General features: G+C 39.5%; 1 protein-coding gene across 3 annotated transcripts in view; it reads right to left on the bottom strand.

Moving 5' to 3' along the window:
• The window catches only part of klhl32 (kelch-like family member 32), an 84,288-nt gene that overhangs the window by 51,627 nt on the left and 8,612 nt on the right, over positions 1-24,049 (bottom strand). Inside the window, exons 1-3 of one of the 3 annotated variants that reach the window (XM_038303722.1) lie at positions 15,469-16,232; positions 14,079-14,256; positions 2,756-2,863 (exon numbers count right to left, since the gene is read on the bottom strand). In XM_038303722.1, coding sequence (XP_038159650.1) covers positions 2,756-2,863; positions 14,079-14,256; positions 15,469-15,518 — 336 coding nt within the window. In that variant the 5' untranslated portion in view covers positions 15,519-16,232. Of the gene's footprint in view, positions 1-2,755; positions 2,864-14,078; positions 14,257-15,468; positions 16,233-24,049 lie in introns of those variants that run through there. The other 2 variants (XM_038303720.1, XM_038303721.1) reach the window with 2 other exon arrangements.

Genomic DNA, 24,049 nt, shown 5'->3' with positions numbered 1-24,049 from the left:
CCTGCAACACACTGCTGCGGGAGGATAACCAGCCCTTTAGATGCAAGCCATGTTTAACACCCATATCGTTATCACATAATAGCCTAATCAAGAGTTTTTATTGCCATTATGTCACCATAACGACAGTTTTCTGAGAGACACCAGCTCTAAATACACATATACTACACAGTAGGGTTGTAAATAATAATCGTTTTGTATCGATGCATCGATCCAACAGTCGACGATCCAATGCATCGACACGTCCACAAGATAATCGATGCATGTTTTTTTTTTGCTCCGGTCAATTTTTATCCATTTGCTCCTGGACGTAATTCTCCCTCCCGTGCTGCGGTGGCGCTAAAACTATTTTGCCCTCCTACCTCGCTTCCTGGTTATACTCCTGCAGCAGTTTGTTGCAGCAAGCTTGACACAGACATTTCTAAATTATGCTCAGTATTGAAGCGTGGTCTGTGCTACACACTGTGGGTCTAGATACGGCCGAGGCGGCGAGGAAGTGGGGGCGAGTTTAGTCCGACGACGGTCGGACATGAGGGCCAAAAAGGGCGGAGATCCAGGTGTAAAAAGGGTCCCAGCGTTCTCGCACACCTCGCTCTTCTAGCGGGTCAAACTTCACGAGTTGTTTTCCGCAATTTCGGTCATAAAAACAAAACAAGCTGGCCTCCTGTCTGCGGCACTGTTTGCGGTCAGCTACAATTTGGGAGAGGAGCAGCGGAGCGTCTCTCAAGGGGGCGGGACGTCTGGAGCCGAGCATTGCACTCATTGCACTGATTATGTGCAGTACATAATCAGTGCACTCATTGCACTGATTATGTACAGTATTTTTTGATGCAACTTTTCTACTTTGGTTATTTGCTGTTGTTTCTAAAAAAAAAAATGCATAACGATATTACAGCTTTCATTGATTTATTTCAAACTTGAAACTTTGTTTAGCCTGTATGGTGTAAAAAAAATAAATAAAAAGTTAACCAATTAATCGATTAATCGAATCGAATCGCATCGCATCGTGGTGTATTCTTGAGTATCGAAAATAATCGAATCGTTGGGTCAAGAAATCGATACTGAATCGAATTCGCCATGATGGATGTGATTTACACCCCTACTACACAGGCATAAGTTAATAACACAAAAAAATAATTAGCATTACCAAGAATATACTTAAAATTTAACAAAAGAACACATGTTTATGGATTGTAGCAGACAAAAGCGGTCAAATGAGCTGGAAGTTTAGTGGATTTTTAGGAGGGATGTTTAGTTACTGCCAGCAGGCAGATATCCGCCTTTGCAGCTTTCCGAAATTAACTTTTCTTAAGTCTATTTGTTTCTGATCAGAGGTGAGTAGAGTATCCAAAACTAATTCATTATATTTTTACTCAAGTAAAAGTAAAACGTAGACTTCAAAGATGATACACAAGTAACAGAGAGAGTGAAAACAACTGTGATCAGATCGCTCAAAGGTATGGTTTCTCTAGAAGAATATCCAGATGATCCTTAAGCCTATTGAGAAATATGCTGTGGACTGATGATGAGACAAGAACTTCATAGCGACATTCAATTAGGACAGCTGTACTTTGACGGCTTGGATCTGCTTTGCTTCCTGAGTACCTGGACTACCTGCTGTAATAGTTAACTGCACCGTGACTTCTATCCCCTAAGACTAACCTTTGAAGGTTGTTACTGGGCACATGGATAATATGTCGAGACAAAGAATGACTCGAAAATTGAAGTGACCTAGTGGAATGACCTTAAAGAGGCCATTCATTCTTGAAAATGTGGCAGAACAATTTTGCAAAGAGTGGGCCATAATTTCTCCAAATGTGCCAGTTATTGTAAATGTTTGACAGCAGTCATTTCCCACAAGGGTGGAAGAAGCAGCTGTCAGCCTTTAGAGCCAGATAATAAATTATGCTATCTTTTGAAAGCTTCATTTTTTTTCTGTAATACCAAAAATCATCAGCTTAAGACCTAGAGAGCATGGACAAGGAAAAAAAAACAACAAAAAAACAATGTTTTAGTTTTTTTAGCCAGATTTTTATAGCTATATTGTTCTTTTTTTAGATATTATTCCTAAACCAGTCTTTCCAACTATAGGATAGTTTATTATACTGAGATTTTGAATGTGAAATCAGTTACCTATGACCAACAGAATGCTTTCTTTTTTTATAAAATCAGCCTTTTTGGTAGACATACTAAGGGCTGTAATGTTTAAAACTAACTTATTTTACTTATTACAATGCATTATGTGCTCACACTTCATGATAGATCTTGGGGATTATTACTACTTGAAAGTCAGGCCCTTGTAATTTACACTATGCATCAAATTAAAGGATATTAACCTATGGCAATAATTAAAGTTTACATAAGTGTTATACATGAGAGGGAGCTGCTGAGAGGCAGTTAAAGTTAGATAAGAGGGCTGCCTACAGAGCAGTGGAGGCTCTGCATTCTAGGGTAACCAAGTCCAGTTAGACTGCAAAGTAGCTGCACTTAGCTTGGGAAAACATTCATTAGTTTAATTTCCTGAGATTGAGAATAATAGCTGCAGTAAATTTTTAAAGGTCAACACATTTGATATTATTACTGGGATGCTGCAAACACTGATGCAGGCATCAACTTTGTAATAATTGTTTAAAAAAAGATTATTTTCTTTATGGTTGGGTCTCAGAGGGGGGAGCACTGCAGTGTCATTATACATCATAATCAGCATGAAACTACAGCTCTGGAAGCAGTGCAGAGTAGTTCATTTATAGAAGCTCACCTGTCCGGTGTAGGCGAAATCTAAAGCGTGCTTCAGTCCAACGCTGGTCACTCCTTGCAGGGTTACTTCATCTGCCTCGCTCTCCACCATACATAGACTGAACATGGCCTGATGAGACAAAGCCAAGAGTGTACGATCAGCAAAACAACTACTTCACAGATCAGAGCGTTTCAGTCATAATAAATGAAATATGACTTTGCATAAGGACAGCGATCCTGACCGCTAGTTCATAATGCTCTAATCCTACTCGCTCACATGAGTGAGTGCACGCTTGGCTCCATGTGGAAACAAAGCAGCCAACACAGGATCTGGCACCGCTGAGCGTGAGTCCAGCTAGCTGCTCGGTAATCAAAGCTATTGACTGATGTCACACCATAAGGAGGAGGCAGAGCCATTGATCAGTGCCAGCCAACAGAGCACAGCAACATGGAGTGGGGGTGTTATCAAAGTAATCAGTAATTTATATTTTCCCTCTGTGTTTAAAGCCAACAGAATAACTGTTAATTTTCTATAAAAGCAAATGATTGCTATTATTAACACTTTCCTTTTCTCCGGTTTCATCACATCAGGGAAGCAATCTTACTAACTGGCAATTTTAAGTATCTTTTTAATCACATTAACAGTGTGCAGCGTAATTCCCCAACTCTAACAGCTCTGTAGGCTTCCACAGCCCCACAGGCTTTTTAGTTATCGTAAAATTGCCTTTTGCCACACAGAACTTGCAATAGATCATAATATTTCTCCTGATTCATAACCCATGTATATGTCCTTCTGTATTGTTAAGGAAGAGTTAGACATGGGGAGGTTTAAGCAACGCTTGGGCAGCCTTGTTTGATTCCCCCACTGTGTTAATTAAAAATCTCCCGGTCCAACAAGCACAGGAGGGGCCGATGGCTTAACCTGGGGTGTGCCGGCGGCTGATCTGTGGTCAGTGCTTACAGGAGTGAAAAACAAAAAACACCAGAGAAAAATATGCTGGTGATTGACTGCTTGGACATTCCTGGCAGAGCTGGACACCTGCAAAGTCAAATGCCTCTGTTCTTGGCAGTAAAGTTGAAGTAGTTGCTGATGTTGACTGATGGCTCCTGTGATTTGGGAGTGCAGACCCATATCAGAGTCTTTGGATTGCCATACGGCCACGCCCACTGTGGGCCTGTCACACACTACAGCAGAAGAGAGGCATGTAGATCTCTGGGTAGACTGGCCTGCTGGCAAAATGTGGGTCTGCTTCTAGTGATAACAAGAGACTTAGAGTGAAATATTAGCTTTCACTGAGGTTGCTTCCCTGTAGGGGAGAAATGTTGGGTCATTGCTCCTGGGTTGGAGCTATTTTTACAAGCAAGTTTGTCTAAATGTTGCAGGCGCACTTTATACCTAAAACGGTGGCTGGGCCCATCTGACTACATTTCAGAGGACATTATTGCTATTTTTGCCTTTAAACACATTCAATTATTTTAAATATAGCCCACATGATCAACCAGGCGTTAAAATAAAGATCCATAATGCCTTGCAAAAGTATAAATTATTTTTTTTAAGTTTATCAAATGCGGACAAACTTTAGTTTATTGTATTTAAATTTTATAGGATGGACAGACAAAAGGAGAACACGAAAAGCAGAACTTGAAGGAACTGACAAATTAGATTTTTCTCTTTTTTTTCTTTGAAAGGCACATTTTAATTTAACTCCTTTTGATCTGATGCTCCCATGGCAGGGATTCTTAACCTGACTCCGCCAGATGGATTTGCTCCGCATATCCATCTGGAAACCTTCTGTAGAAGTAATTTTGGGAAGGGCCGAAAATACTGGTTAGCTGATTGGTCTATGTTGGTGATAGACGGGCCAAATAAACCAATCAGATCAACGAAGCATATGACGTACTGAGCGACGATGAAGAGGAGCCAATTGATAGATCAAACTCTTGCCGAAACCAGTCAGGAGAAGAGCAAAAACATCTTTTCCTCTGAGAAAAGCCTCCAGAGCAGTGTTTTGCTCTTTTTTCAGTGAAGAAATACTCTGTAATTCCGATAAAACTTGCTCGATAGCCACGCTAACGCTAGTTTCATCGGCTGGAGCCACCATGTTCTTTAGACTGAACTGTCGCGCTTCTCGTTGCGTCACACCTCAACCCGCCTCAAAGCCAACGCTGATTGGACGTTCGTTCGGTGAACGGCTCCAAATTTTCTTCAACGGAGAGTAGCCAGACTGATTAGCGAGAGAAATCTTGAAAGCTCGCGAGATGAGGATGGTCTCACGAGGCGAAGGGATTCCCAAACCTTTCAGCCTGTGAGCTCAGTATAACAATGCAAAAGAGGAGACCACCTTACTAATACATGTATTTAATTTACTCTATATTTATGTAGAGATATAAAGTGAAATTATTATATATTTTTTTAAATGTAGTTTAATCATTTGATGTTGTTTTTAAGATTTTAATCATTTAGTAGAAAAGTAGATCAATCTTACATTTACTTAATTCATAAAAGATTTATATATGCATATAATATATTTCCACTTTGGGAAAACCTGTCCTAGGGTACAGTAGTCTAACAATAGTCTTATTTTGTGAGAAAAATTAAATAATCTATAATAGATCATGGAAATTGCTTTGGGCATTCAGCATTGATTCTGGCTATCCAATCTGAACGAGTTTAAGATATTTTACAAAGCAGAGTGTAAAACAGTCTCTGGATTAAGTGTCTGCAATTATCCAAAATTTATGCTGTCTTAAAAAATAAAATCCTAATAAAAATTAAATTATCGAGATGGACTGACAGCCTGTCCAGGATGTACACATAGACTGCTACAGAAAGACACCAGCACTTGTTGAAGCTCAGCTTACTAAGAATAACTGTAGAAGAAGTAGCTCCTTGCTAGTATATACTCCTTTATACTCGCTTCTTTTGGGCATTACAAAATGTAAATTGCAGATGTAATGAAACATATTCTCCAATGTATTTCTTAAATTCAGACAGCTTTGATTCTGTGTGTGTGCAAGATTTGAAAAGTGGAATAATGAAATTATCTTGTTAAGAGATAAAAAAAAAACATTTTCTGTCTTTCTTTGTACATGAAAGGAGTTTCTGGGGGCTAAACTATATACAATTTTAAAGATTTGCCTGAAAAAAACACAGATCAATGGAATTCATAAATCTAATTAATGTTAAAGGTAAATTGTTAAAGAAAACTTTTGTTTAACTTTAAATAATGTATACTTTAAAATGTATGCACTTTATAATGAACTTCTTCAGAAATTTGAAGACTTCTTCAAATATTTGACCCACAATAACAGATAAGAAGCATTTTATACATCTGCAGAGTCACACCCTTCCACACCCAGTGTTGGGAAAGTTCTCTTTCTACGTGAACTAGTTCAAAGTTCAGTTCACACATTTTAAAATGAACTAGTTCAGTTCATAGTTCATAATTCAAAATTTTGAACTAAGTTCACAGTTCCAAAAAATGAACTAGTTCATAGTTCTTTTTTTTTCATATATTGCTCAATTACACCATAGCCTACTGTAGAACCACAGACAGCAATTAATTTATCAGTTGTAACACTGAAACTGTGCGTCAGATTTCATATCCAGTTTTGAATCCTTATCCAACCAGGGTTTACATTAGCATTGAGGGGACAGTAGGGATGGGCGATATGTTATCGTGTGCGATATATCGTCAAAGAAATTCCTCATGGTAACAATTTGTCATCTCGCGATAAAAACGATAAACTCCCGCCTGTGACGTATACTGCGCGTGACACACCTGCAGCCCAACTCACGTGCGAGCCATGTGCAAACAACAAGCATGGCGGAAGGTGGAGGAGACGTGCCCCAAGACCTGGTTCCTAAAAGAGGCTCCAGCTCCATTATCTGGAACTGGTTTGGATTTAAAAAGTCTGATATGGAGAAAGTCGTAATATGCAAAGTTGGCAGACAACCTGTGACGACAAAGGGGAGCAACACTACCAATTTATTTCACCACCTAAAACACAAACCGGAATATGATGCTAGTCAGAAGATGTTCTGCGATGCAGCAGAAGCCTCGACTTCGAAAACCTCTGTTAAGAAACCGACTGCCACTCAAATAAAACTTGCTGACGCGTTTGCTTATTCCACACCATATGACAGCCAAAGCAAGCGATGAAAAGAGTTAACAGAGGCCGTTGCGTTTTGCCTGGCTAAAGATATTTTGCCGCTTCGATCTGTGGAGAAGGAGGGTTGCACAGAGAGGTATTTCAGTTTTTATATTCTTTTTAAATTTTTTGATATTATTTATTTTTATTTCATTGTTTAGCATGCTGACGATCCTGCTAGTCTTATTTGTACATTCTTGCACAAAGAAGTATTTCAGGTTTTACATGTTTGTTGGAATTTATTGAAATTATTTATTTCTATTTTAGTATTTAGATTTTTCGTTTTTTTTCCCCTTTATTTATCATGCAATTTGCACATTTTTGTAGCCCAACAGCAAAAAATGTTGTTACAGGTTAATATAACATTTGAATTTTATTTTTAGTGAAGTGAGTCTAAAGTATGTTAGAACTTGCACTGGTATTTATTTATCCAATATATGGCATGTTCCAGCAACTGGTAATTTACACATCCATTTATATTAGGAGGTGATTACTGATTAGTTTTAATTTTCAGTAAAATACTTTTAAGTTCTGTTTCTCAATTTATCAGGTTGTATTTACAGTTGCACTACTTTGCAACTTTTATAAGCCAAGTTATATTTGCTGTGTAGCATTTAAATAAATGTGAAATTAGTTCTCATATTTCAGGCTTGTTTGATTGGTTTCATACATTAGGCCGATTTTGTGTTTTTGTTTTGTTTTTTATCGTCACTTATCGTTATCGTGGTAAAACCTAGAAATTATCGTGATAAATTTTTTAGCCCATATCGCCCATCCCTAGGGGACAGCATTTCCCCATTGTTGCTTTAAACCTTTGTTGTTGTCCATTCACTTCACACTAGTAGCAGCTGCAGCTTTCACCCCTAAAGTATATTCTCAAAAACATCAGGAAAAATGTGCTGCTTGAATGGTCTTTTTTATGAAGAATTATTAAAAGAAAAACAGGAAAGTAGTCTTTAAGGTGCAAATGTTTTTTTTAATTTTAATATTTTTTTCAATTTGAAATTCCATTTCAGTACATACTAAAAAGGAATCCTGGAATCCTGGAAAATTATACCAGGCAGGTTTAACAAACAAGTTACATGAATAGTAAAACCCTCAAGAACATTTTACTAACACAAACGAGGGACCAGGCTGAGGTAGGAATTTAAGGTTACTGAAGTGCGGATTTTTTTACTGAAAGCCAGCGGGCAAAGTTTGCAGAGAAATGTAAGATTGTTGCCATCATCCTCACCGACCACCTGGTCATAAAACTGTTTTAAGTGATCATACTGCTGCTTTGTCGCATCCACGGTCGCCTCCATGCTGCTGTGGCTTCCACTCTGCATTTTGTTTTGATGACGCACGCGGGTGTTGGGTGTTTTTCCCGCTATTTCCCGATATTAAGGCTTGTTTATGGTGTGATTTAGCCGGGGTTTCGCCTGGAGGGCTCTATAGAAATTTGGCAACCTATTGAACGAAGTTGAACTTAGAGAGTGTGCCGTTCACAGACACCAGAATGAACAAGTTCACAATAACGTTCATCAGGCGCTAATACAGTACGTTCAGTTCACGTTCGCCCAAAATATGAACGAGTTCATGAACTTTCGTTCAATGAACGCGTTCAGGCACAACACTGGCCACACCATTACATCATACACATGTATGTAAATGAAGAGACAACACTGGATCCAGCCATATCAATATAATACACACAATTTTTAGATCAAGGACAATCCAATGCAAACTACCAGAGCTTTCTCCAAAGAATTATGTCTGTGATCCCATTTTATTCCCAAATCTTTGTTACATACATGTGTATGATGTAATGGTGTGGCCAGTAGACCTATGAAGAACTGCCCTAATTAGATAAACTGCTTGGGAAAACATTAGTTTTGACACCTAACAGGTAGGTATTATTAGAGTTTAACAAGCATATACATCGATCATTCAAAAATAATTCTAACAATTGGATTAAAAGCATAAAATATTCATGTTGCCGTGCTGAAATGATTATCCAATAAATTAGGTAAAGTTGTTTTGTTTTGGGGTTTTTTATAACAAAAATAGCCTTGATTGAGTATATTCACACAGTAGTCCATGCAGGTTATTCTAACCAACTGAAGTCAACCTGCATTGGTAGACCTTTAGAACATCACTGTTATGAAACTGAGCTTTTTTTTTAAAAAACATATTAAGAGTTCTGGTTGCTTTTTGTGCTAATTTAGGGAATACTGTATCCTTATCTATGGTTACAAAAGTCTACACCTAGCCAATTAGGAATCAACTGAAGTTGTGTACACAGAGTGTTTGCTCCTACCTCATAAAATTTATGGATCTTCATTTTGCTGCTGTTTACATGTTTTAATTGAGTTTTTTTTTTTTTTTTTTTTTTTTTTTTTATCCCATAGGATATTTCTAGGATAGGATATTTGATAGGAGCTGGAGTTGAAATGAGGAATCAGAATTAGAACCAAAATCATTCAAGTTTAAACTATGGCCAACCCTAATAAAGATTATGGTCCTTCACGCCTTAAAATCATAGGGAAACGGCTGTTCCAACCGTTACATTTCCAAATTCTCCTGAGTGGTGCACAGCTTTACACGACTGAATAAAGTGAATGTGACTGGTTGTTTATCAAGAGCAGGGGCGGACTTACCATTAGGCAAAACTAGGCAGTTGCCTAGGGCCCCGAGTTCCTGGGGGGCCCCCTAAAACTCATTTTACATGTATGGTTAATTCAGCAATTACTTATTTGAGCACATTAATTATGTTTTTGAAAAAAATCCTTTCGCTAAAATGGCATTAGAATGCTTATAATATTAAGTGTGTCTCGGGGCCCCCCCTACAGTGTCCACTACATTGGTTCAGTCCATTTGTTGCGCATGGGCAGAAAGGTCCAAACACACGGCAGCAAACTATTTGAAAAAAACAAACGGCGCGAAGAGACGATACAAGCAGAGCGGAGAAGAGAAAAGAAAGGAAAGAAAAAAGATGAAAAGAAGTTACCCTAGCGGTGCTGAAAAGAGGAGAAAAAAAGAATGAAGGTAGGAAGCTGCTTTCAAAGTTACCAAAAATGACTGAGTTCGGCTTCTTCACTGCGGCAGCGGCGAGCAGTAGCAGCAGTAACCTGCCGCAAACAGCTGACAACTCAGCGGCAAGTCTGGCGCCTGTTAAGGAGGATCCATCGTGTGGAGTTGAACAACTAGTGAGTATTAAGCTGTCGAAGGGGACATTCCCCCTATATTGATTTACCTTATTGAAGATGGGTCATTTTAAAGTAAGTTTATAATTTCATTTGGATTTGCTACAAACGATGAAAAATCAATTATTTAGGTGTTTTTAATGTTGAATATCAGGAAAATCTCAGGCTTTTAAATGTTGTAAAATCACCCATAAGTTTTAGGTGTTTTAGTCTTTAATAATTTAAGTTATACATTCAAAAAACATAAGGAAGTTATTACCAACATCTCACTCTGCTTTACAGCTTTGTATTGACATTGATTTGATGTGTTTTATTGTGTACAGCTGGGGATGTTAAGGGTCACATTAATTATAAATTAAATAATTTACTGTTCTGTAGTTTAAGCAATTGTCATATGTAACATCACTAGTCTTTCCTGTGACATTTTTATTTATTTATATATATATATATATATATATATATATACATATTTTATTTATTTATTTATATATATATATACATATATAATTTTCAATCCACTGCAGAAGAGACCTAAAAAAGAGAGTTTTTCTTGCCTCTAATTGACATTAAAGGAGAGATTTTCACACATGGAAACCTTTTATGAGCTGTATGGATTTCTCTACTCCACTGATGTCATGAGAAGCACTGAGAAGGAAGGGAAGCTGGATGAATGTTGCCAGAGACTTGAGCAGACGATGGATGACATTGATGCAGAGGATATGAAACTTGAGGTAAAGGGAGCAGTTAGATCCTTCCCCATACATATCTCATCACCATCTGAGATGCTTGATTATATCTATAAGGAGAATATCCTAGACCTTTATCCAAATATGAGTATAGCTCTCAGACTTCTGCTCAATCTACCTGTGAGAGTCTCTTCAGGTGAGAGAAGTTTCTCAAAGCTGAAGCTAATTAAAACATATCTAAGGTCAACAATGTCACAGGAAAGGCTGTCTGCACTCGCTGTTCTCTCCATTGAGCAAGAAGTCAGGAAGTCAGTGGATATGGATCTTCTCATTGCAAGATTTGCTGAGGCCAAGGCTCGAAAAATGAAATTTTAGGGAGAAAGAGAATACAACTACTAGGAAAAAGGGACAAAACATTAAGAGGAAAACAACAAGAAAAGGGGACAGGAAGAGAAAAGGGGGAAACAAGGAGGAATATGAGTAAAAGAAACAAAAGAATAAGAAAGTCTCAGTCTTTTTCTCAGACTGAGAAAAAGACAGGAAGAGAATAAAACAAAAGAAAAAAAGAGTAAAATGAAACAGACATGAAAAAAGGACAGGAAGAGAGGGATAAAAGGTAAAATAATGCATGTTTATTCTCTTAAAATGTCAATTTGTATAATTGACCTGTTGTTTTGTGTGTTGTTTTCTCATTTCAGATGGCCCCGTGCCTGCCTTTGCCTAGACTACTACAGAAAGGGACAAAAGAACACAGAAGAAAACCACAACAAAAAGGATAAGAAGAGAGGGACAAAAGGTAGAACAAATAATCTAAGTCTATTCTATTATAATTTCTGTATCTGTATACTGGGTCTGTTCTATATGTTGTCTTCTCAATTCAGAGGGCCCCATGCTTGTCTTTGCCTAGGGCCCCAAATTTCCTAAGTCCGCCCCTGATCAAGAGGGCGGGATTGTTGTGGCGGAAGGTTCACAAGCAAGTTTGATTATGGCCGGTTTGTAGGAAGCATCTTGCTAACCAGTTAGCAACTTAGTGCTAGTAGGTTCCCAATGGGAAATTCCATTGGGACCAAGTAGCACTAAATTGGTGACTTAGAAACAACACTGTCAAGGCACGCTATGGACAGAGGAAACATGCAAGAGGAGGAGAGTTTAGTGTCGGAGGTCATGGATGAGTCTTCTCCTTCATACATTTTTTATTTACATGAGGAAAGCAAGGACGAAGATGTTGTGGAAGAGGGCGCCAGGGCGGCAGAAGCTTGGTTTGGTGTAGAGCCGTACATGTTTGAGCCCTTGCCTCGCAACGCTGCCAGTTCTGTTAGCTCTACGCCTGCTGAAGACACAGATGTCCATCCCTGTGAACACTGGGACGGAACTCAATGGGAAAGGAAATTATTCTTATTTCCTAATTCAACCGTTGCGCATATTAGCTGCGACATATGAATCAAGATGCTATGACCAAAAAAATTTTATTGACAGATGACCGTTGATATATGATTGGCCGAATTTAGGTGTTCAGGCTGACATATAACTAACTGGCCTGCATAAGATAACGAAAAAACCCCACAGATTTTAAGACAGGATTTTTTTTTATTGAAATTTTCTAAATTTTGGGACAATATCATCTGATAAAAAGTAAATTTATATAAATGTTTAAGGCAGAATGATTTGACATTTAAATATGACTTCCCTACGAGTTTTTAGAAATTTTCTTTCAAATCACAGATTTTTAAATTTGCGTTAAAGCTCTCGATATTGAACACCACCACAGTCTCGACATGTAACAGGTTATCTCTTATTTGAGGAGCCAATATGATGGCACAGACTAGGATCCCAATGTTCATAAGATCTTTAATATGTTGAACTGGACAAAGACATTCAGGTTGGCATGCATGGTTATGTGCTGTGCGTTCATCACTCAGCTCAGGGCAGAAAGGCCTTGCCCTGTCATTTGGAGACCCACACCATCATCAACAGTCAAAGTGTAATGAGAAATGGTTGCATCCTTCTCTCTGTATGTCAGTTAAAACAAACCTTTAGGGTGATGTTTCATAACTTCCAAAAAAGAAGAATTTTATTCCGTGATTTAATTTTATTCCAGTGATTAGCTGACTGTTTCAGTGAAGAAAAGGAAAAGTCAATCTGATTAAACGGATTAAATCTGTTGATAACAAAATTGTTCCGATAAACTCAGCTCAGCTGACTGAGGAGCTTGCAGGTTAAACTGTGAATGGGTCACATCGCTGATGCTGATGTGACTGATTTGGCTACGTCTCCCTAAGCTGTCCCAACATCTTCACCAGGGAATGGATGCCGATGACATATTCAGAACAAGTCACCTAGTCACGCATGTTCAGGTATTTTATGACTGTCACCCTCTCCCGCTGGACTACCTAATGAGTTATAATCACCACAAGTGCTGAAGTTTCTCTCTCTAAATGGGAGGAGAAAGAGGCAGGCAGAGAGAGCAGACACGGCTGCCGTTTGAGCCGCCCTCAGCTCCTCAGCAAACGAACAAAATTAAACCCTGCAATGGAGTCAGATGACAAATTGAAGATAACATTGTTAAGCCAATACAGAGAAACAGGAGAGCGCCGCTGCAAAGTCCGTTTTTCTTGCTTACTGTTGCACGCTGATCTAATAATCTGGAAGCTGGAGACACAGTGCTGTTGTGCCAAGATGAAGCTTAAAAGACAGACACTTTACAAACCTATCTGGAGAAGAGAGGAGAAGGAGAGATAGACAGGAAGAGGATGAACAAAAGGAGGAGAGGAGAATGACTCCCCCACCATCAGCTCACTGTGGAGAGATGTAAAAATAACCTGGGCACGCAGAGTAACACAGGGGAGGCATAATCCCTGGGCAACTTGGACATATTTAATCTGCCTCTCATTTAGAAGAGGGATTAGTATCTACCTTCTAATCTTCTCAGAGTCCCCAAATTAAATCTCATCGGTGCACTTCTATATGTGCAATGGGAAATCTCCTGTCTGGATAGCTGACAGCTTGTGTCTGCCTGAAGCTCCTCTGAGGACTAACCTGAGCAACAAATAATAGCGTTCATTCCAGGTGGACCTGGCCTTGGTGAAAACAGCTTTACATTTTATTATTATTTACAGTCTCTGCTTTCAAAAATTGATTGATTTTTTTTTTCTACAACAAGAAGTTTGGATTAAAATCTTCAAAATGTGTTTTTTTCATGCTTTCATGTCATTTTAGGGCCCCAGGAGGGCAGGTTGAATCACAATATGAGGATAGCCTCCAAAAAAAAAAAGAAAGGACAGTGATGTATCAAACAGTTTGGAAGGGAGCGAAATGTACCAACCCTGAAGTAGTCGCTGCATGCTGCCAGGACGGCCTTGTGGGCGTGGAACTTCTGCTCGCCGGCGACCAGGGTGACGTCGCACAGCTGACCATCCTTCCTCTGCTGGTTGAGGGCAGAGAGAACCGAGTCCTGGTGGGACTTTGAATGGCAGAGCCTCTGTCCTGTCAGCATCTCCTTTCTGTTACACACAGAAAACAAACACACAGCTGCTGTTACATCCCTTTATTAAAATGAAATCATCTTCTCGAATGTGTTTGCCCATTTTATGCTACAAGTACTTTACCTCTAAATTTGAGGAAATGCATGTTTAGTTATCTAAAAGAAATGTAAGGTTTAACAATCCTTTCAACCCTTCCCTAAAAGTTTTCCCACAACATTTTATGTTTTTGAAATGAAATGTATCAAAAGGGACAATGAATTAACTGGGGGGGGGTGGGTTCTGTAGAGTGATGTTATCCATTTATTTAGAAAAAGGTTATTATGTTGGGAAGCATCTAAAAATGGAGTACTTCCCTACCATAACACATATATCTTTAGATATCAGACTTCTAATGGACTTTTTTTCTGTTGGTCACAGTTTGATGACAAGAAGGAGGTCGGAAGTTGGATGTATTACTTACCAGAGATCTCCATTTATACTCATAATTCTTAAAGAATAACTTAATTGGCTTTAATAACCATTAACTTTAATTAAAGCTCTTTTAATGAATTAATGAACAGTCTCAGTAGTTATATTACATCCATCTATGTATTTCTACTCACGATGAGTGTGTCATGTTGGTTTGTAGTTTTTAGACCCATATGCAGAATCACACTAAAAACCAGTGAATAAAAAAAAAGACTTTTATAAAAAGCAAACAAGAATCTGGAGGCTGAGATCTGCAGGAAATTAGTTGTAACTTTCTGGTTGGTCTGAGGGGAGAAAGCAGACTGATCGGGAAGGAGTTGATTGATGACAACTGATCATTGATTGATCTGCTTAGTTTAGAGAATGAGAGGATGTAGCATGAATCTTACTACAAAGTTTTAGTTTCAGTGTTTTATTTTGTATTTGCACATTTTTTGTTATTACAACTATTATTTTGAAATGCTAATATAGGAAGTTGAAGCTAGAATGTTTGCTGGGGAACCAGAAGAGAAGATGCACACAGTATGAATGTCAAGAACCGGGACAGATGGATCCAGTATTCAAGGTGAGACAGTCAGTTGGAAAGTTCAAAACATTTATTAACGTAAAACAAACAGAAACAGAACAGGAGTGCAGGGCTGTGGCTCATGAGGACTGCAGGAAGAGGGCGGGGCACCGCCCAAATCCTCTGGTTGTGGGAGGAACACAGGTAAGTGACCACGATCATCTGACAGGAGATGATTATCTGTGTGAGTCATTTACCTGGTTTGATAGTCCAGCCCAGCACCGTCACCAGTCCATGAGAGGTGCATGGAGCCGATGGGCTTCCAACCAACGCAGTGTGCGTCAGGCAGAGTGTCCCGATGCTGCAGCCTCAGAGAGCTTGCAGGAAGCCGATCCAAATCAGGGGAAGACAGATCAGGCAGGAACAATTGGATCCAGGATTCCAGGAATCCTTAGGGCTCCCAGGCAGGTTCAGAGTCCAACAGAGTTCAGAAGTGTGCCCAAAACGACACGCACAGATGAAATCAAGCAGTCTCGTATGCAGACGGGCAGACTCAGTGGTTGAGAGGAAACAGAGAAAAGATGTCCAACCAGGATCAGGACACGATCAGGAGACGAGACAGACCCAAAACCATCTCTTTCTACTGGTCGACAGGAACCATGAAAAGAACTAAAAAAACAACAACTAACAAACCAAACAGAAAACGAACAGAGAAACAAAATAATGATCTGATCTCTGTAGTTGAGCTGGACAGAATATAAAGCTCCGACCGCAGGAGGATGAGATGAGAAGTAATTAGATGGCCGGGCGGGAATGGCAGGTGAATGATATAAGTAATTAAGCCCAGCTAACAGAGCAGATCATGACAATGAATGACATTTGCAAGAAGCTGTACAAAAGAAACTTACGTTTAATAAGTCCTTTATTACTCATTTTTACCTCAAAAAGAACGGTCAGTCAGCGAGGTATGTTCATATGTATCTATATTATTTTTTATATCGTTGTGTACTCATGACACCATCTCACTTAAGCTTATGTTGTATTTTAGTTCAACGGTGGTGTTGGTGTCACTGGCAATGACAATTTAAGAGGAGTTGCAATAAAACTGACATCACACCAGCAATAACAAACTCTTTATTGCCGTCAAGAAGAGGTGGAAGTGATCATTTGATTCAGTGGGCTTTGCAGGTTATACACCAGAGGTCCAGGAGAATCTCACTGAAATCTAAGAGTGTTTGTACTTGTAAGAGTTATCATGCTGGAGAGGCAGCTGATGAAGACTGAGACCTGCTGCACACAGGTAATACCTTTACCATGAAGATCAGAGACAAACTGAGGTTCACTGGTTTTCTGGAACAATAGCAATGTCCAAGTTAAAGATATTCAGAAGAAGACAGATTCATCAAGTAAGATATTCCTGGTTTAGGTTTATAGATAGACTACCAGCAGGGGTAATTATCCGGCGAAAGGAGATGATCCTTGTCTTCCTTATATACTCGCTAGTCAGTTTGATTGAGAAATGCTCTCAGGTGTGCAGCAACACGGGTCGGCTCATCCACCAGCAAAGATCCTATCTGAAACAGGATGCTCACTCACACCAGAAAAGCAACAAGAACCAGGAGATCCTAAATAAGTGACCTAACCATCTAACCTTCTCCTTTAAATGAGTGGATTAATAGCCAGTGGGTAAGAGGCTTGTCAGAACCTTGGCGTTCCAAATTATCCCGCAGGATAAATCTAAATACGCACAAGTGGAACATGCAGAGTCCACACGAGCAGTAAGAGCAACCCTGTTTCCATTTGTTGTCTTTGGTTTGCAAGACATCTTGTGCAAAGATTTAGAACAGAGGGTCTACAAAACAATTTAGCGTCTTTAAAATGGCCATATCTGTTTTTTTTTTTACAACTCATATCAGAGATAGAACTTAACTCCATTTTTTTATTTCTGAACAGAGAAAAAATAAAGAAAAAGATACACTGCTCAAAAAAATTAAAAGAACACTTCGAAAAATGTTGTAGTGTGTGACATGATGCATGAAACATACTTGTCCCTATCAAATAAACGAATAAATAAATAAACACATCAGATCTCAATGGGGCAAAAAATCATGCTGTTTACTTATACTGATATGGACTGGTTGATGTGTTAGGAACAAAAGGATGCCATATCATTTGATGGAAATAAATATTATCAACCTACAGAGGGCGGAATTCAAAGACACCCCAAAAATTACAGTGAAAATATTATGCGGCAGGCTATTCCATTTTGCTGAAATTTCATGGCAGCAACTCAAAATGGTATTCAGTAATTTGTATGGCCCCCACGTGCGTGTATGCATGCCTGACAACGACGGGGCATGCTCCTAATGAGACCACGGATGCATCCTTGGGTATCTCCTCCCAGATCTGGACCAGGGCATTACTGACCTCCTGAACAGTCTGAGGTGCAACCTGGCGGCGTCGGATGGATCGAAACATAATGTCCAAGAAGTGTTCTATCGGATTTAGGTCAGGGGAGCGTGGGGGCCAATCAGTGGTATCAATTCCTTCATCCTCCATGAACTGCCTGCATACTCTTGCCACATGAGGCCGTGCAATGTCGTGCACCAGGAGGAACCCAGGACCCACTGCACCAGCATAGGGTCTGACAATGGGTGCAAGGATTTCATCCCGATACCTAATAGGAGTCAGGGAGCCGTTGTCTAGCCTGTATAGCTCTGTGCGTCCCTCCATGGTATGCCTCCCAAGACCATCACTGACCCACCACCAAACTGGTCATGCTGAATGATGTTACAGGGAAATTAACACCAGTGGCCTGCTGGAGGTCATTTTGTAGGGCTCTGGCAGTGTTCCTCCTGCTCCTCCTTGCACAAAAGAGCAGATACCAGTCTTGCTGATTGGTTGTAGACCTTCTATGGCCCTATCCAGCTCTCCTGGAGTAACCACCTGTCTCGTGGAATCTCCTCCATGCTCTTGAGATTGTGCTGGGAGACACAGCAAACCTTCTGGCAATGGCACGTATTGATGTGTCATCCTGGAGGAGTTGGACTGCCTGTGCAACCTCTGTAGGGTCCAGGTAGCGCCTCATGCTAACAGTAGTGACAGTGACCCAACCCAAATGAAAGACTGGTGAAAAAGAGTCAGAAAAGATGAGGAGGGGAAAAAATATCAGTGGCCTCCACCTGTAAAACCATTCCTGTTTTGATGGTCGTCTCGTTGCCCCTCTAGTGCGCCTGTTGTTAATTTCATTATCACCAAAGCAGCTGAAACTGATTAACAACCCCCTCTGCTACTTACCTGACCAAATCAATACCCCAGAAGTTTAATTAACTTGATGCTATACTCTTATTACAAAATGGTCTTTTTTTTTGAGTAGTGTATTTCACTTAAGACAAAATAAATAAAAAGAAAACGTAAAAAAACCATATAGTCTTACAACAAGTGTTGCGCCTATGCCATTTTTTGACACCGATACCCGATATCTGGCTGTGCAGTATTGGCCGATACCGATACCATACCGATACCATCTGTTTGAAATTGATGTGTGTGTATATATCAAGAACTGCATACTACTTGGATGTAAAATAATTGCCATCATCGCTTTGTCAAGCTGGTGCCTACCTTTGTGAAGCAGGGAAAAGACTAATACAAAGGGAATCCAGTAGAACTTTATTTGCCTACCTGGAATGGTGACAATAGTTGAATAAACCTTGCCCTATTTGTTGGTACTCGCTGATACCACAGTTACCACAGTTTTAGTGCTGGATCGGGGTCCCGCCCGATATTGGTATCTGTGCAACCCCACTCAATATATTCAATATTTACAAACTCCATTCAGAAATTATTGAGAAACATATTCATCAAAAAGATCTAAGTTCACCACTGAGTCAGAGGGAGGTTAAAAACTCCAACCAGTCACTCAAAGTGGACATTTCTAAAAGAAACATTTCAAGCTTGCTTACAGTATTGGATATAATAATGCAGGACAATCACCTCCAGCAAACCAAAAACTTGCCAAGGTGACAAGTGAAAATGATCTTGAAGGTTCCATTGCAAATTTTAGATCACAATTTCCCATAAGGATAAATGAATCAAAACCTGCCCAAAATAAGTTGGTTGACTAGGAAATCAAGGGCACTTTGCTAAAAAAAACGACCTCAGAATCAACATGACAAGCTTCTGCGTGCAAAGGCGGGTGATGGAGGCAGTGCTGAACTTTTTATCAGCTACTTTGCAAGTTTCTTATCTATTAAATTATTTACCAGCATTGTTCAACCTCAATCAGTCACTCTGTAGCAGCAGCATTGACTGAAATATAGTGAAATAGGTGTTGCAGCCTGAAGCAAGTTTCAAGGTTTCTTTGTTGGTCTCCCAAAGGGAAATTCAGTGTTAGACAAAATGTGCTTTAACATCAAACATAATACCTAAAAATCCACATCAGTTGCAACGTAAGATACAAATTAAAAAGTTCATACTAAAGGTTTTCTAACACATGCCTTTAATTATCTTTCTAACTGTTCATTCTTTGTCATAAGGGGGACAAATTAAGGTTAAATAGGGTTGTGTTGTACATAAAGCAACCCTGTACCTTCTCCATGACAATCTAATTTTCTGAGGATAGGTCAAATACTTCTACATCATGCGGCCTGCAGCTCTGTCCGCCTAAATCTATCTTGTGTCCGGTTTTTATCTGGGCTGCCGCTCTAAATGCTGCTGCCTGCCAAGAGACCTGCTCTGTCACCTTCATGGTGGTGATAGAAATAGGAAATAGGTGTGCTGTGGCTCAGCTCTGGAGGTAGGGGGAATAATAACTCATAGTGATGCTTGTCGGGTATTCTGACGAAAGACATCCAGCACAGAGAATCAGGAAACTGGTTTAAAACAATGATTTAACAACCAACGAACTGAGGGGAAATTTAAGAGAGAGCCGAAGGGGTGTGCGCTCTTAATGGTGTGGGTAAATAAATATATCCCTCCTAAAATCGAACAGTACAATATGGACTATGGTTTTTTTTTTTTTTTTTTTTTTTTTTTTTTTTTACAGTGTCCTGTCTGGCGATGTGGCAACAGAATAAGAATAATTGCCAAGAAGAGCCCAACAGATTTTACTTTCACAAGTGAAGCATTACGGCTATCGCCATAGTGTTCGGCTTGATTTATGCATAGAAATTGCTTTATTACAAATATGCAGGGAGTTTTACAGATTATATGGACACTGCAATGTAGGTAGAACGAAAAGGAAAAAAAAATGAAAAAAAAGGAGAAAAGATGAAAGAAAGAGGAGATAAAAGGGAGATAATGATAAAACATTTTCAGTCTGCTACCTGTGACACTGCCACACAACCCATTTCATTCCATCTTTGGGCCCGGCCCCCCGTTCCACACCCAGACCAGAACACCCCCAGCACAAGCCCCCCCGGGATCGGGGCCCACATGGCCCCGCACAGGCCACCCAACCTGAGCCCCCCCACCCCCCCTAACTAATTCACCCAGCCACTTCCTCCCCTCATTTTGCTTATTATTTGGACTATGGTTTTATAAGTTTATCTGATAGATCTGTTAAATAGGTAAAGGGATGTTGAATCAGGTAACATCATTTTTTGCAAAACAAGGTTCAGTTGGTATCGGAATCGGCCAATACTGCACAGCCAGGTATCGGGGGCCAAAAAACACATCGGCGCAAGACTAATTGTTCTTCTGCACATGCGGGTCACTTCAGTGACACAATCTGAGATGGTCATATGAACGGGGACCAAAAATCGGTTCTGATATAAAAATTGGAATTGAGCAGTAAGACATGCAATGTGAACGTAGCCCACATCTTATTTAAATAGATAGAAATAACAGTCATAGACATAGATAGAAACAAGAACAATATTCAAGAGAAACAAGAGAAATATTCAAAGATCTATGCATCTTTTCATTGGGCTCTTTATCGAAAAATAAACAGAATTCAATGAAATATTTTATATGGATATACTTTCTGGATTCCTTTAGGTAAAAAATTAAAATTGTTTAGTATCATCTTTTATGAGCTAGAAGATCAAAATCTTGATAGTTTGACAAAGGTTATTTTTATGCTTGGCAAAGGATGATCAGCCACATAGTTTATTGAGTAGCAATAGAAGAGCCATACTCGTAAGTTTTTATTATCGTCATGAAAAAAAAGGAGCGTCAACGAAATTATTTCCTCATCGTCATCCTTGGCAAAAACAACACTGGCGTCTACTCTCCATTCGAGCAGACAAAGATTTAAAGAAGACTAGGAATTGAAGGGATGTAGATTGGCAGGGCTTGTGAAAAACAGATCGTATCATCCATGACATGCTACTGGGAAGATTCACGATAGATTGACAACTGTTGGCAGTTGTTTTTCATCCTTATTATTATGTGATGTCAACAGTTTTGTTTTACTATACTACAGCTACAACGTCCAAATGCATTTGTGGTAAAAACTGGTGATTTTAATCATGCGTCACTATCTAAAACTCGCACTCTATGTTGGTTAAACTACCAACATTCCAAAAGTTTGTCTATCGCCCAGAGAAAATAAAACTCTGGACTTTTTTATGCAAATGTGCAGGACTGGTATATCTCTAAAGTCAAAACTCCCCAAGGGTAATGGGATCGCAATCTTGTTTTTCTCTGTTCAGAGTATAAACCCTTTATTATAGACAACCTGCATGTTTGCAAAGTGTAAGAAAGTGAAGGAAGGAAAGTGAAGAGGTCCTACAAGGTGGTTTGGAGGCTACAGACTGGGGAGCACTGTGTCGGCCACATCAGCGCAATGACTGGATGTGTGACTGTACATAAACCTCTGTGTAGATAACACTGTCTCTAACAGAACAGTGAAATGCTTCCCAAATAATAAAACCTTGGATCACCAGTGATCTGGGGTATCTGTTGAGCACGAAAAGAAAAACAAGTTGGCCTTTATCAGCTTGTTGAAGTAATTTGCGTTAATGCTTTTAACCCAGCAGATGATGGCAGAAGACATCACACTACCAACAACAGACTTATAAAAGATATTAACCATTTTGCTGCAAACTCTCTTAAGTGGTGCTACAGTGTCTCTGAATTCTTGATGAGACAGCTGACCCTTCAGTCTCACAAATATGCTCTGTTTGCCAGGTAGTATTTAATCTAGGAAATTGTTGATGTCTCCTCTTCTGGAGTGTCTCTCAAAGTAAGTCAGGCTGAATTATGTTAAATTTATTGAAGTAACCAAACAGCATCATCCTCATAGTGCTGTCTACCCTATCTAAATGCTGTTGAAGCAGGTGAATGACAGCATCTTCAATTCTAACTACATGACCAAAGGGAAACTTCAGGAAGTCCTAACAGCTGCTTGTTTGCTTGCTCAGGTTAAAAAACAAAAATTTCTCTAGGACTTTCATGATGTGGCATGTTAGGGAAACAGGTTTATCATTAAGGACTGTTGGCTGAGTTTTCTGTAGTACTTGAACATGGTACGAGTTTTTCTACAACACACAGACTGTCCCCTGGATAAGGCTAAGGCTAAATGGTAGGATCCCACAGAGCTGCTCTGCACAGGTCTTCGGGACTCCAGAGCTGACACCATCTGGACCTTATGACTTACTGTGGTTCAGTCACTCCACTTACCTCTTCACTTGACTTCTAGAGACAGATAGGTGAAAGGTGGTGGGAGCAGCACTATCTGTAGATTTGGCTGACAAAAAGCTCATTGAAGTATGAGGGTCCATGGCAGAGTTGGAAGATAAATCATTAGAGGTGTGTGTTATCAGTCGAAGTGTTTTATTTTTAGAAGTATTTAATCTGAAGTACCCATTTGTCTCGCCCGATACTGTGGGTGGGATCAAATTTGAAAGGATGAAATTAGTAATTGAGGGTACTTGGAAACTGTCCTGTTTCCAAAACTGAATCCATATTTCCAAGGAGTTCACAAGCAAAGGATTCTGTGAGATGTTGTGAGTCTTAAGAGAAAGTGGTTCACAGAAAAGAGACTTCCGACCAAGCTTAGATGATGGGAGATAATCTTTAAGCAGAGGCAATAATGTCCACTCCTCTTACATTAGTGCTGAATGCTCATGATCCAGCTGGTGCTCAACTGCCTTTTCCTTCCTTGTGTAGTTTGTGGATTCTTGGCCAAATTCAATTGAAAAAACATCACAAAAGATTTGCAAAAAAGGAGATAGACTGATAAATCTTTGAGGCTTTTTAGTCGATATTAGCTTTTTTTTTTTTAAATGGGTGATGTGTGCATGTGTTTTCCGATTGATTAGTGCATTCAGCAGCCGTGCCCTCAGATCATGTGCAGCGCGTGTATTGCGATTTCTACCATCCACTATCTAATGTTAATGCTGTGTTTTATTTGTTAAAAAAACATTGCTGTTTTGTTTAAATTGAGCCCATTGAAATATTTCTTATCATCAGGTAATTTTCATCATGGAAATGGAGGAAAAAATAACTGATATCGGCATCTGGCTTCAAGACCTACACCAGTCAATCTCTGCTTAGAAACAGTTGTGAAGCAAAGATGATATGGTCCATACTGGGTTCATATAAATCCTTACTTTTGCAAAATTTTTCCTCTTCTTCCAGCTATTTGTCCCATAAGAGCTAAAAACTCTGTTGCTATTTATGGTGTCAATCTGCTTCCTGGTATCATTTCACAAAGATCTCTCAAGTCAGAGGACACGCTATGGAATTGCTGACCAGTGTTCATACTTTGTGTAAATCCGATATATGTTCACAGTAGTGGCAGAGTGAGGGTTTGTATGAGCTTAGGCTGGTCGGAGAGAGGCTGTTCAAAACCTTGATATCAAATCTTATTTTCAATCAGCAAACACATCAGAC

The sequence above is a fragment of the Cyprinodon tularosa genome, unplaced genomic scaffold (assembly GCF_016077235.1).
Source record: "Cyprinodon tularosa strain WSP-4 unplaced genomic scaffold, ASM1607723v1 ctg519, whole genome shotgun sequence".
Classification (NCBI taxonomy): Eukaryota; Metazoa; Chordata; class Actinopteri; order Cyprinodontiformes; family Cyprinodontidae; genus Cyprinodon; species Cyprinodon tularosa.
The sequence above is the reverse complement of the archived record's forward strand: the minus strand, read 5'-3'. Positions and strand labels throughout refer to the sequence as shown.